Here is a 14,868-nt window from a genome sequence, read left to right as displayed (position 1 = left end):
TGACAGAAGAGAGTTACAGCAACAATAGAAAACAACGTGCAAAACAAAGTGGAGAATGAGGGGGAAGTGGGACGTGGGACGGAGAGAGAATTTTGGGGAATAATTTTAGAAAATTTAAATAAATATTAAACAATATCCTATGCTATCAGATTTATCTATTATCAAGATATGGTGGTTTAGAGTTTTCATTTGACCCTCCCTTTGACAGCAAGGGCAGCACAGTAGGGGAAGAGCAAAAATAATTACCACTTTTGCACACAATAGGATGTAAACTTAGGACCTTAGGGAATGCTAAGGCCTTACTACTGAACCAGTAAACTCATTCTTATTGTTGAGCAAACAAAAAATAAAAAGAGAAAGGAATTAAACACAAGACCTCAAACACACAATCTAGAACACTTAACCACTAAATTAAATCAATTTACTTTTTAAAAATGTACAGATAAACACAAAAATCAGAACGTGACCACTCTCTTTTGATTCACAAACTCGATTCTACTAACCTTGAATTTTGGGATGTTAATGTTATCTATAACATTGTAATTAGCTACTATAAATACTTAAATGCACTAGCTCTTAAGATACCTTTATTTAAAAAATACCAAGACTAAAGCTTATTATTACTATTATAAAATAATTATTAATATAAAAATAATTACAATAATGAGAAAAATAATTATTGAGAACAATGATGTTCTAGCATATCCTTCCTCGGCATGAATTAAGAAGCAACATTCGTCCTTGTATTTTTATTTTTAAAAGAAATAAATTATGTTGGATTATTTTAAATGATTTTCTTGGGAACCAAAACAGGAATCACAAGCCAAAAAAAAAAAACCCTATCTAATGGTACAAACACAAGGAAAAAATAAATAAATAAACAGTAAATGAATTTTTTAATAGTGTATAATATTGTATGAACAAGTTAAAAAATACTGTAGGTAGACATTCGAGATCCACCGTCGCACCGCTGGCTTTGGTTTTTCTATTGACCACTCAATACTTGAACTTGGACACTTTCCTTTATTTTAGAACTAATAATTTAGGTAAGTAACACATTATCCTTTTTTTTTTCTTATATTAGAATAAATTTAGAATTGGTGAAAAAAAATCTAAACTAAAAATTTGTACATGATAATAATACAGTAATAATAACTTTGTTCTTGGCTTTGTCTGTGAGGAAATGCATAGGTGGTTGGCAATAAAAAAGAAATCATCTTATAATTTATGGCATACTACTAAAAAGAGTATAAAAAACAAAAATCTGCATTCAACGATTAGTATATACTAAAATACAAAACCAGACAAGTAGTTTGGATTGGTACTAAAATATCAGTTGATTAATCCATCTTCAACAACAACTACACCTTGAGGCTTGAAGTTGTTGGATTTTCGAAGAGTTCAACTCCACCATTCACTTTCGTGTTATTTGGTCATCATCTAATTGTGGATAAATTACCATCACTTCTTTTGATTACGTTAATGTCATGAACACAATATAAGTACTATCCTTTTCGGGTATGCCCTGATCTCTTCAAATCCAAGATCTACAATGTTCTTTCTCCAACTTTGATATATGTTATGCTCATGATAATGATTGGATGCGATCTAAGAAAATGATAGTCCTTTATCGGCCTGGCTATGGTGAGACTTTCATATATTTGTACAATTTTTGTTTCTATTTTCAAGATAAAATTTTAAAGTTATCAAAAAAAAGGGTATAATATAATAAGCTATTGAAATGCCAAGCAAAATTCACTATAAGAAAATGTACTGTGAGATAAGAAAAGAAAGCTACTTTCTTGGATGCTTCTTTGCAAGACAGCTTGTCATAAACTGGCATTCTCTCTCTTCTCATGTACATTGGACAATGAAAATATAAAACTCTCTTATAGAAGTTTGTTATCCCTAAAAACTCTTTAGCAAGATTTATTAAAAAAAAAAACCCCAACATTTTTCCTTTGGTTTTCAATTGATGGTAAGTACTCTAAATGATCATTTTCCATTTATGTGTATAGGTTCCCCTTAAAGCTACTAACTTTGAATCTCCTGTTTTTCTCCAAACGATCTCTTGCATTTTATGCATATTCCTTGAAAGCTACTAACTTTTTTTCCCTTTCTCTGTGCTTCCTTTACTACAAGCTTTAATGCGGTAGTATATCTGTTGTGCATTGACAATACGAACTAAAGGGTTACTTTTTCTGCTACATAAACATTCAATGCTTGAATCAATTTTGAATTTGCTCAGCATTCTTATTCTGGGTTTTGAAAGTTGCCCAGAACCTTTTTCTTAAAGATTGATTTTGATGTAATGTTGTAAAGATTCTTCTTCTTCTTCTTCTTTTTCTTTAGATTCTGTTAATGCTTTATGTGTACAATGTAAATCCAAGGATATTATTGAGTTGATTGTATCATATGGATTTCCTTTTTCTCGACAGATTTAAGATTGTCTGCTTCCCAATGACCAGCTTATGCATGCCATAGTAGTTCAAAGAGTTCAGTCCTTTGAAACTTAATTGCCCTAGTTTGGAAAAAATAGACAATGGAAGAGAGTTTTGTACCATTTCGTGGAATCAAGAATGACCTTGAAGGGAGACTCAAGTGCTACAAGCAAGACTGGACCAGTGGTCTCAGGGCAGGCTTCAGGTACCTCATTCTCTTGTCACCATTCATGAGTCATGACAGACATTGGAGAACTTCATATTCTGCAGGGATAACTTTTAAATAATTTTGATGTTGGCCTTGTAGGATTTTGGCTCCCACCACGTATATATTTTTTGCATCTGCAATTCCAGTTATTTCATTTGGAGAACAGTTGGAAAGAGAAACCGGTAAGAAAGTACATTTTTGTTCATGTTTTGCCACTTATTTTATTGAGTGGAGATGAAATTTTAGTCTAAAATGGAATGACAATGACCAATTGACTAATTGAGAGCTTACTGGTATATATAGTTTCCTGTGTATATTTCTGTAGGTCTCAACTGCTTCATGTTTTTTATTTTTCTTTTGTGTTAACAGATGGGATTCTCACAGCAGTTCAAACATTGGCCTCCACTGCACTATGTGGAATAATACACTCTATTATAGGAGGTCAGCCATTGCTGATCCTTGGAGTTGCAGAGCCAACTGTAATTATGTACACATTTATGTTCAATTTTGCCAAAAATAGGCTAGATTTGGGATCAGAGCTCTTTCTTGCATGGACTGCATGGTATCTTCTTTGTTTCTTGATAACAGATTGTAATTTATGCTCCTAACAATATTGCCATATGATTGATTTTTATGGAAATTTATGATATATTATGCAGGGTGTGTGTGTGGACTGCAATCTTGCTGTTCCTACTGGCTATCTTAGGAGCTTGCTCCATTATCAACAGATTTACACGTCTTGCTGGGGAGTTGTTTGGCCTTCTTATTGCAATGCTCTTCATGCAGGAAGCTATTAAGGTGAGAAACAAATAAAAGTTCTAAATTTGCTTGAAGCTTATGTGTCTTAAGCAGTCATGACTTTATTAATTTGCAGAACTTGAGTCCTTTTGTCAGTAACTACTAATTTCCCTATCTTATAACACTATAAAGTTCAATCAAACTAATTTCAAACTAGAACTGTTGAATCGGGATTACTAGGGACTTGTTGATGAGTTTCGCATACCTGAAAGAGAAAATCCAAAGTTGCTAGAGTTTCAACCTTCATGGAGATTTGCAAATGGAATGTTTGCTTTGGTTTTGTCCTTTGGCCTTCTGTTTACTGCATTAAGAAGCCGAAAAGCACGATCTTGGAGATATGGATCTGGTGAGTTTCTGTTAGTATCCTTACATGCTTTTAGTCCACTACTCCAAGATCATTTATCCAACATAAATATTACACAAGTCCTTAAAACCTTTTTTTTCACTTAATCTCCAAATTGTGTTTTTCATTTCTATCCTCAGGACCCTTGCATTATCCAATAGCTTGCATGTCGATTAAGTGTCAGCTTACTGAAATTTACTCTAATATTTTTTTTCTTCCCAAGGATCTTTGCGAGGCTTCATAGCAGACTATGGTGTGCCATTAATGATTCTGGTATGGACGGCTGTTTCTTATATACCAGCAGGAAGTACTCCAAAAGGGATTCCAAGGCGGCTTTTCAGTCCTAATCCATGGTCCCCAGGTGCATACGAAAATTGGACCGTCATGAAGGTAAATAAGTTCCTTTTTTACTTGACAACGAGTTTCTCTTTTATATAGTCTTACGTGTTTCATTAAAAGCTTCTTTCCCCCCACAAACAAATAGAGTGGCATATTGATGAATGATGATAAATGGCAAAAACCAACAGGACATGTTAAAGGTTCCAGTGCTCTATATAATTGGAGCTTTCATTCCAGCAACAATGCTTGCCGTCCTGTATTATTTTGATCACAGTGTAGCTTCGCAACTAGCTCAGCAGAAAGAATTCAATTTGAGGAAGCCACCTTCTTTCCATTATGATTTACTTCTTCTGGGATTCTTGGTAGATCCTGTTCCATCCTTTCTCCCTTTTGATATGCTCTTTGTTTTCCACTACTTTTATTGTGTTTGGTATCGAGTCCTGATAAACTAAAGCATGTAAATTTGGTACTTGATGGCAGACGATATTATGTGGTCTTATTGGCGTCCCTCCGGCAAATGGTGTCATTCCACAATCTCCAATGCATACTAAAAGCTTAGCTACATTGAAGCACCAGGTAATTATATCCAATTGCAGTTATGTTTTTGCATTGTCAAGTGGCTCAGCATCATTATTCATTATGTTATGATCGTGGATTTCGATAGACTAAAACTTTTTTTTTGGTAGTTGCTTCGAAACAGAATAGTAGAAACAGCCCGCAAATGTATGCATAATAATGCAAGCTTAGGACAAGTGTATGATAGCATGCAAGAAGCCTATCAACAAATGCAGAGTCCACTGGTTTACCAAGAACCTTCTGCTCGGGTACTGATTTTATAATGATTCCTTCACATTGACATTATTTAACCCATTTTTTATCCCCAGAAATCCACAAACCTTGATTCTGGTTGTCAAGTAACCCAGCCTAAACTTCTTTCTTTGAATAGGGATTAAAGGAACTGAAAGAATCAACAATTCAAATGGCTTCAACCATGGGAATTATTGATGCCCCAGTTGATGAGACAGTATTTGATGTTGAGAAGGAAATTGATGATCTGCTGCCTATTGAGGTAAAAGAACAGCGGCTAAGTAACTTGCTTCAAGCTACAATGGTTGGAGGATGTCTTGCAGCAATGCCTTTCATTAAAAAGATCCCAACTTCTGTGCTTTGGGGCTACTTTGCATTCATGGCCATTGAAAGCTTGCCAGGGAACCAGTTCTGGGAGCGAATATTGTTGCTCTTCACGGCACCAAGTAGACGATACAAGTAACCTCTTAAATCCATTTACTTTACCATCTTCTAGAGCACTTTTAAATATTAACCGAATCACAATCGTTTCACCTGCTTATTTACTCTAATAATTTGTTTCAGAGTACTGGAGGAGTACCATGCCACCTTTGTGGAAACTGTACCTTTCAAGACAATTGCAGTATTTACAATTTTCCAAACTGCTTACTTGTTAGTTTGTTTTGGTATGACGTGGATCCCACTTGCCGGGGTCCTTTTCCCATTAATGATCATGCTTTTGGTTCCTGTGAGACAATACATTTTGCCCAAGTTTTTCAAAGGGGTACACCTTCAAGATTTAGATGCTGCGGAGTATGAAGAGTCACCAGCTGTTCCATTCAGCCTTGTAACTGTAAGTTCTTAGAATTTTTAACTCCTGATTAGTCACACAAAGAATGATTATAGAGATCTTTAGTGCTATGTTACTTAGACCTGAATATGAGTATCAGATAAGAGTATTTGCATGCCCAGTACGGGTATGTAGAGGGTCATGTCTTCATAGCTATGTCTGAATATGTCTTGGAGACTTGGAGCGCCATAGCAATAGAATGCCTTTGAAAGTTGGATGCCATATAATGTATATACATCATTGATCTATTTCTACTGGGTGGGATATTTGGCTGACCTGGATCCTATCACAAATGACATTGAGTCAATTTTTTGTTAATGACTGCAGGAAGGGGAGCTGATTAGAACCGCTTCATTTGCCGATGATGGAGAGATTTTAGATGGAATGTTTACACGAAGCAAGGGCGAGATCAGACGCATAAGCAGCCTAAAGGTGACAAGCGCCACTGCTACACCATCCAAAGAATTTAAGGGCACTGAGATCGAGAGTCCATGTTTCTCGGAACAAGGGTACAGCCCTAGAGTAAACGAACTGAGGGCAGGCCGAAGAAGTCCTCGGAATGTTGGAAGAGGCCCATTCAGTCCAAGAACAAGTGAAGTCAGACCGTCGAATCTAGGAAAAAGTGGTTAGGAATGGACAAGTAATGGACCAAAACTGCCAAAAGAAACAGTGTATGCAGAAAATAGATTGATAAACATGCAGGAAATCTACGACGCATTTGCCTCTACCATTCTTTTTAAGTACATGTTTTATATTCATACATTCTTTTCATCTGATCTGACCGACAAAAACTGAATGACAGAGCTAAATATGCTATTGATTAGTTAAGAAAAACTATGATGCTATGAAAAGTACATTGTAGAAATGGCATTATCGATACAATCATTCATCCGCATTTTATTTTATTTTATTTTATTTTTTGTAAAAAATTATTTTTATTTTGAAAAACGGGATCGACTTTTAAAATAAAAATGGAGTCGCCACCAATCTTTTTTCGAGGTGTGATCGGGTCACCTTGAGATTAATTATTTTAATATAACATTTTGATTTATTAAAATAATGATTTTGGTCCACAAAATTCGAGAAAACGGGCTCAGGGGTCCGTTACGCACGAGGAAGGATTAGCATCCTCGTAACGCCCAAAAATTGGTACCTAATTGATTAATTAACGTCCTAATGTCGAAAATTTGAAAAGATTTTAAAATACGATCCTCTTTAAAAACCTGAATAAATCGAATTTGATGTTAAGACCTCATTGTCCCGAAGTAATAAGATGCCACATCCAGTAAGTTAGGATACGACATTTTAACCGTCGAAACTAAGCTTGTCTCATGCATTAAAGTTTTAAAAGGATATTCGGTTATTTGGATAAAAAAAATCGAAACCCAGTAAGTTAGGGCATGATTTTCTCAAAGCTCCAAAGTCCCGAATATTGTCTTATTTTTTAAAAAGTTTTCTTTTTTTAAAATTGGGGAAAATTGACGCAATATTAAAATGATGCGTAAAAACTTTGATAAAAAACGGCAATATGAAAATACAAATAAACAATTTATAAAACACATAATGGCAATTATTTAAATACTAGCATCAATAATCAAAGACCAATGAATTTAAAACAAATAGTATAAAATAAAAAAAATATAAGGCAAAATAAAATGTAAATAAATTTAAAAATAATGAATTTGAAAATGAATAATAAAGGAAAAGAAATTTGAAATCAACAATATACAAATCAATAAATAAATTATATATGAAAAAAGTAGGTAATACATGTATAAGTTTGGAATAAATAATATATAAAAAATGAAAATAGGTAATACATAAAGTAATAATATATAAATGAGTTTAAAATAAATATTGTGTAATAAGGAATTTAGAACAAGTTATACACAAAACATCTTAAAAATAAATGGTATATAAAATAGATAGTATAAAAAATTACAATTGATAATATATGGGAAAAAATTTTAAAGTAAATAATCAAACAATTTAAAATGGATGATTTATAACACGAGTTTTAAAAAATAAACAACATGTGTGACATAATATTAAAAACAAATAAATTATATAATTAATGGAAGAAAATAAAAGAATGATAAGAATGGTTAAATGAATGAACAATATGTAAATAAGAAAGTTGATGTATAAATAAATGAATAAAAGTAAAAGAATAATTAATGATTAAACAATTAAATGGATAAATAAAAAAGGTTAAAAAAACGCTTAAGTCAGCCTAACTCTCACAATATGAAGATTCAACGAAATTCCTCCACCAAAATCCAACTCAAATGAAAGCAACTTAAAAAGAAACAAAGATGGACGAAGAACAAAATAAGAACAAGCCATAGAAAATAAGAACGCAAGAAAGGGAGAGATTTGAGTGAATGCTCTTAAAAATTATTATTGCTCCAAACTCCAGTGTTTTACAATGAAGGGAGTGGCCTCTATTTATAATTGAGCCTCCCCAAATCCAACGGTACAGATTAATTACATCAACGACTAAGATTAAAGGGTATCTACAAATTAAATCTCTAAGATTACAAAATCATATATTCTAAGATTGCATATCCTTGAAGATTATATTTCCATATGCGTCAAGCTTGTAGATGGACCTTCAACCTTTTCAAGTAATGGGTCATTCCGATTGGGCCAAATGATATAATTTTGGACCGGACTTGGACTTTGTTTTACTATTTTGGGTTTATTATTTTTTTGTGAGCCCGGGCTAAATTGGCCTATTACAACTGCCCCTCTTTGCTCATTGTCGTGTAACGAGAATGGAGCAAAGATTATAAAAGGGTTAATTTTGCTCGGTCTTGCTGAATTCTGACTTCTTTGAGTGCTCATCTTCTTCAAGTGGTCTCATTCCATCCCACTGCATCTTCAGGGACATAGGAATTAGTATTTCTATCTGCTCCAATGTGATTTCAGGGAGAAGAGATTTCTAGCTTCGATCTTCTTCGCTGGAACTTTAAGGAGGTAGGAATTGGCAATTTCAACCTGCTCCACTGCAACTTCAGGGAGATAAGACTAGTAACTTAAATCTGCTTCCATACTACCTCAGGAAGATAAGACTCGTCGTCTTTGATCTGCTCCACTACTGCTTAGAGAAACATGATATACAATCTTTAGCTACTCTACTACTGCTCAAGGAAGCAAGGCTGGTGTTTTCGATCTGCTTCATTGCTAGTACAGGAAGACAAGATTTGCTGTTTTCAGTTTGCTCCGCTGTAAACTCAGAGAGGCAAGGCTGGTGTCTTCAATTTGCTTCGCTGTCAATACAAGAAGATAAGATTTGTTATCTTCAGTCTGTTTCGCTGTAAACTCAGGGAGATAAGACTTCACTTCAACCCGCTCCACTACAACTTCAGGGAGATAGGATTATTGGCTTTAATCTGCTCCACTGCAACTTCAGGAAGATAAGATTCGTCATCTTCAGTTAGCCCCACTACAACTTCAGGGGATAAGACTAGTTTTCTTCAATTTTAACACCAGGGAGATGAGATTCGCTGCCTTCAACTTTAATCTACTCCGCTACAACGCTAGGGAAACCAGACTCGCTACCTTTAGCTTTAATCTGTTCTACTGTAAGGCCAAAGAGATAGGATTCACTGCCCACAGCTTTAATCCGCTCCACTTCAGCTATTCTAAGTCTTAACTCTAGGGAGAAATGATTCGTTGCCCTCAGCTTTAATCTGCTCCGCTTCAACGCCCGGGAAATAAAATTCGCTACCTTTAGCTTTAATCTGTTTCACTGTAATGCCAAAGAGATAGGATTCGCTGCCCACAGCTTTAATCCGCTCCACTTCAGCCATTTCAAGTCTTAACGTCAGGGAGATTAGATTCGCTGCCCTCAGCTTTAATCTGCTCCGCTACAACGATAGGGAAACAAGATTCGCTACATTTAGCTTTAATTTGTTCCACTGTAATGCCAAAGAGATAGGATTCGCTGCCCACGGCTTTAATCCGCTCTGCTTCAACTTTAATCTATTCTGTTGTAACGCCAGGGAAACAAGATTTGCTACCTTTAGCTTTAATCTGTTCCACTACAATGCCAGTGAAATAAGATTCGCTGCCTTCAGCACAGTGAGATAAGATTCGCTACCTTCAGCTTTAATCTGCTCTGTTGCAACCCTAGGGAAACAAGATTCGCTACATTTAGCTTTAATATGTTCCACTGTAACGCCAAGGAAATACGATTCGCTGCCTTCAACTTTAATCCGCTCTATTTCAGCTTTAATCTATTCCGCTGCAACGCCAAAAGAATAAGATTCGCTACCTTTAGCTTTAATCTGTTCCACTACAACGCCAGAGAAATAAGATTCGCGCCTTGACTTTAATCTCATCGCAACGCCAGGAAAAAGATTCGCGCCTTGACTTTAATCATTCCTTCGCAACGCCAGGGAAAAAGATTTGCTGCCTTCAGCTTTAATCTATTCCACTACAATGCCAAGGAAAAAAGATTCGCTGCATTCAACTTTAATCTACTGCAACGCCAGGGAAAAAATATTCGTTGCCTTCAACTTTAATCTGTTCCACTGTCACGCCAGGGAAATAAGACTCGCTGCCTTCAACTTTAATCTATTGCAACGCCAGAGAAATAAGATTCGCTGCCTTCAGCTTTAATCTGCTCCACTGCCATGCTAGGGGTATAGGGTTTGCAGTTTCACTGATTTGTTCTCTAAGGAGCATGACCCTAAAGAATCATTTTCATGGGCCTATTTATGCCTAGTGATTATGATGTTATGATCGGAATAAATCAAAATCTCCTAACTAAATGTGCATACATAAATGCAAAATGTCATGAAAATGATCCCTTAATGCTTGAGTCGTTATAGCTTGTTATTCATTAAGGCTTTATTACCAACACGTCAGAACGCCATCTTGTTCGGCTGGTAACACTCACATCTAACTTAACCAGATTGCCCCCACTTTAATCTTCAAGGTTCAATCCACTGTAATTTTGGGACATAAAATTTAAACCATCCTCTTCCCACTGTAATTTAGGAGTATAGGATGTGAATCCTCTCTCCCATCATTTTGGTCATTTACACTACTCCTAGGGTTTTGTACCAATGTAGAATTTTCTCTTCCAAAGAATAACCTCTTCTTATTGCTTGGCAATCATTGCTTGTTTGTTCATTGAAGCTTTGTCACCAACACGACATCTTTTTTATTTTGTTCAATCAATATTTTGATAATAAAATTCGAATGGATAGTCTTATTTAGACTTTTCCTTCTTAGATATTTCAACCTTTTAACTTGGTGCGTTCTAAACAATAGTCCTGTTTCAGGTTCCTATATTATTTAGAAACTTCTAGAGTAATATGCGAAACTTTCCTTGTGAAAGTTTATTAGTCTATTAATCAATATTCTAATGCAACATGCTTGCAAAAAAAATATAACGATGGATAAAATAGAATTGATTTGAGAGCATAACTCGAAATGAATAAATTATCAAGGATAGTAAGAATAAAAGAGGAATTTAATTAGGAACATGTATTTTGAAAAAGAATAAAGTATTCCAAGAACAATAAATTCAATATAAATAGTATGAAGACTAGGTGCCCCAGATATCACAGCTTGAACTTCTCTGTGCAAACCTTCTGAAGACCATTCTGAGTTTTGCATGTGTTTAGGAGATCTACAGTACTCTATTGATGCCCTAAGATGTCGCGTACCCTTTCCTGTTGATTCAGGCATAGCAAGATCACTGCATGCCCTATTTTGATCAACATTTGAGTAACTTTGATCTCCTCATGCCCCATTTTGATCAACATCTGAGCCGACCTTTTTGGGTTTTCAACTCAAATCCCATTTGGTCTCAAGGCGCCCTTTGCGAGTTTTCACATTGGTCTCTCCATTTTCTTTTCTTTTTCTTATTTTTGGTTTATTCTTTTATTATTATTTTTTTGGATTCAAAGCGTTTTTTTGCGGGTTTTCACCTTGGTCTCTTTTTTTTTTTAGAAATCAAAATGCCTTTACGGGTTTTCACCTTGGTCCCTTCTCCTTCTTCAGGTGAAGTATTTCTTGACCGAATCTGAGTTTACAGGATTTGACAAGTTTTTACCATCCATCTCACTTAAGATCAAAGCTCCTCCGGAAAATGCCTTCTTTACGAAATAAAGACATTCCCAATTTGGCATCCATTTTCCTCTAAAATCCTTTTGAATAGGAATGATTTGTTTCAACATTAGGTCCCCCTCATGAAATTCTCTAGGATGAACCTTTTTGTGGTAGGCTCACATCATTCGCCTTTGATACATCTGATTGTGCTGAATAGCTTTTAGCCTTTTTCTTTTTATCAGGTTCAACTGATCACATCGCGATTGGATCCATTCTGTTTCATCCAACTCTAGCTTAACTAATACCCTGAGAGAAGGGATCTCAATGGGTAAAACTACCTCCATCCCGTAAACCAAAGAGAAAGGTGTTGCCCCGGTGGAAGTCTTGATAGATATTCGACAAGCAATAAGGGCAAATGGTAATTTCTCATGCCAACCTTTATAAGTTTCAGTCATTTTTCCATAATCTTCTTAATATTCATTTTTGGACGATATAATGATGAATCATGGTGTCTGATTTTGAATTGATTACAGACCTCAGCTATCGTGCTATCATTCAAGTTCAACGTATTTTTTGATACCATCTTCTCTAGAATTCTATATCAGCATATGATGACATTGGCGTATGAAGTATCCTCTACTCGTTTGATGAAGTAATTAATGATCTCAAAAATGAAGCAATGCCCATTAGAAGCCTTCGATGATGATGACGTTCATGCTCTATTTTGCTCAAAATTTGAGTCGTCCTTTTTGGGTTTTCAACTCAAATCCACATTTGGTCACAAAACGCCCTTTGCGGGTTTTCGCCTTAGCCTCTCTTTTTTCTGTTCTTTTTCTTTATTTTTCCTTTTTTTATCATTTTCATTTTTTGATTTTGATTTTTTATTTTGATTTTGATTATTTTATTTTTATTTTAATTTTAATTTTTGATTTTTTGATTTTTTTCTCTTTTTTTTTTGAAACTCATAGGATTAGGCAAATCATTGTTATCTCTTTCGATCAAAATTAATGTTTTTCTAAATAAAGTCTTCCACATAAGATCTTCCACTTTCATCTTGTATGCAAAAGATCTTCTTTGGTATCAGGTTTTCCTCACAGAGCCTTCTGGGGCGAAATTTGACTATGACGAAAATCGTTGGATCTTTTTCTTCAATTAGGATAAAATCTAACAAAAATGCAGAGAGATGGCAACTCGACTTCAATGGGCAAACCTATGATAAGTCAAAGAGAAGGCATTGTCCCGGCAAAGAATTTTCACTACATCATTCATGATGTTAATCTTGAACATACTGTAAATTTTTGATATCGTGCTGTTGTTCAGATTACAATGTCAGTGCTTAACCCAGGCATATCCTGGTATGACTATGTGAAGATATCTTTGAACTCTTGAGGTAACTCAACAAAGTCTTGCTTTGTTTCTCCGGTTATACACGTTCCCTTAAGGTCACAATCTCTATTGTCTCCTCATGAGGTGAAATTTCCTTTCCTGCTCTACCATCCTCAACAAGTCTGGAAATAGGCTACAGTCTATGTCATCTTCAAAGTCATGAGATCCCTCTAAACACATGTCTCGCTCAAAAGGAGATTCTAAATCTGTAGCAGCGTCACTCATGTGATTGATATCTGGGGACCTATAGTAGGTACCAAAGAATATACAAAAGAATGTATGAATTTATGAATAATTATTTGTACAATATGATTATGAATGAAAGAATGATGTGGAAGAAAATCCAAAAGAATGAAAGAATATTGGCTCAAAAATGAATGCAAAGATGTATTTTATTAGAATAATGACGTTCAGACATGAGCCTATTTCACAAAGGAATTCTTATTGCCTCTAGGCTAAAAGCAACAAGTGTGTTATGAACATTACTCTAAGTAAGCTCTAAATACTATAGAGATTTCTTCTACAGTTTGATTATTTAGAACACTCCCAAGTTTATAAGGGTGGATATCTAAAAGGTCCCTTTTCAATTGTGTCTTCATATATGGCATTGATGTGAATGCCTTCCAACATTTCTTCATACATCGCATTCACCCCCTTATCAATATGATTGGGTAACGGATTTTCTGCACTGAAGGACTCATCGAATTTGACAATGCCCATATTGATGAGTCTTTCAACTATTTTCTTGAATGCGGTGCAGTCTTCTATCGAGTACCCTGCGATTCCTGCATGGTATTCACACTGGGCATTTCCGTTATACCATTTAGGAAATGGGGAAAACATTGGTTTCAGGTAGAAGGTGGATACCACATGTGCATCAAATAGGCTTTGATATAGCTCTCTATATGACATCGGTATAGACATGAACTGAGGCTTTTCTATATTTGTCCTTATGTAAGATTCTGGCTTTAAAGGGCCCTGATGGCTGGTGATCTTTGTCTTTGGCTGCCCCACAGTGATTGGTTTTGAGTAGCCCCTGTTGTACCTGCTTGCATTATCCACCTTATTCCTCTTCTTCCTTGGGGCTTTTACAGTATCTGGGTGCTCTATTCTCGCATGTTTTGTTTCTGCTGGATCATCAAAGACAACAGGATTGGTTAGATTGCCTCTTAGATTAGAACCTGGGCCTGTCGAGTAATTCGTCGGCGTCGATGTGCCAGTCTGATATTATTGGGGTCTGATAGTAAAGAATGCCCCTTGTGGACGTGCATCTGGTTGAACCTGGACACTTATCAGGGTAAAACTTAATGGATAAGCAGGGTCTTCATTATCATCCCCAAAGTGGACAACTGGGTTTTTTCCTTTTTCTAACCTTCTAGCCAATAACTGAGTTAATTGGCTCATCACATTTTTTTGGAATTCTAACATATGATCTCTCATATCTTGTTAAAATTTGGTCAATTGCTTTTGCATCTATATTTGCATTAGCTCCAATCTTTCCAATCTTTGGTCTATTTCTCTAGTCTTTACTCAAGTACCGTAACAATGTTTGGTTGGTCAGTTGGTTTCCAGGTTAACTGAGGAATGATTTTAATTAATTAGAATCTTTTAATAGTCTTTAATGCATATGATGTAATGTAGTGCAAATGCA

At 35.4% G+C, this 14,868-nt stretch overlaps 1 protein-coding gene across 2 annotated transcripts; it reads left to right on the top strand.

Annotated features, from left to right (window-relative positions):
• Positions 1-1,831: 1,831 nt before the first annotated feature.
• On the top strand, positions 1,832-6,670 carry LOC105796941 (boron transporter 1). 2 transcript variants are annotated; one of them, XM_012626801.2, is made up of 13 exons: positions 1,832-1,978; positions 2,439-2,646; positions 2,749-2,831; positions 3,019-3,211; positions 3,309-3,447; positions 3,628-3,793; positions 4,014-4,180; positions 4,318-4,491; positions 4,610-4,705; positions 4,816-4,953; positions 5,076-5,395; positions 5,501-5,768; positions 6,093-6,670. In XM_012626801.2, exons 2-13 carry the CDS (start codon positions 2,543-2,545, stop codon positions 6,393-6,395), a joined length of 2,151 nt encoding a protein of 716 aa, XP_012482255.1. In that variant the 5' UTR covers positions 1,832-1,978; positions 2,439-2,542; the 3' UTR covers positions 6,396-6,670. The 2 variants fall into 2 exon arrangements, with proteins under 2 accessions (XP_012482255.1, XP_012482256.1); XM_012626802.2 differs by lacking the exon at positions 1,832-1,978 and adding an exon at positions 2,290-2,308.
• Positions 6,671-14,868: the final 8,198 nt, after the last annotated feature.

This window comes from Gossypium raimondii, chromosome 3 (assembly GCF_025698545.1).
Source record: "Gossypium raimondii isolate GPD5lz chromosome 3, ASM2569854v1, whole genome shotgun sequence".
NCBI lineage: Eukaryota > Viridiplantae > Streptophyta > Magnoliopsida > Malvales > Malvaceae > Gossypium > Gossypium raimondii.
Note: the sequence above shows the minus strand (reverse complement) of the source record. Positions and strands in the feature narration are given on the sequence as shown.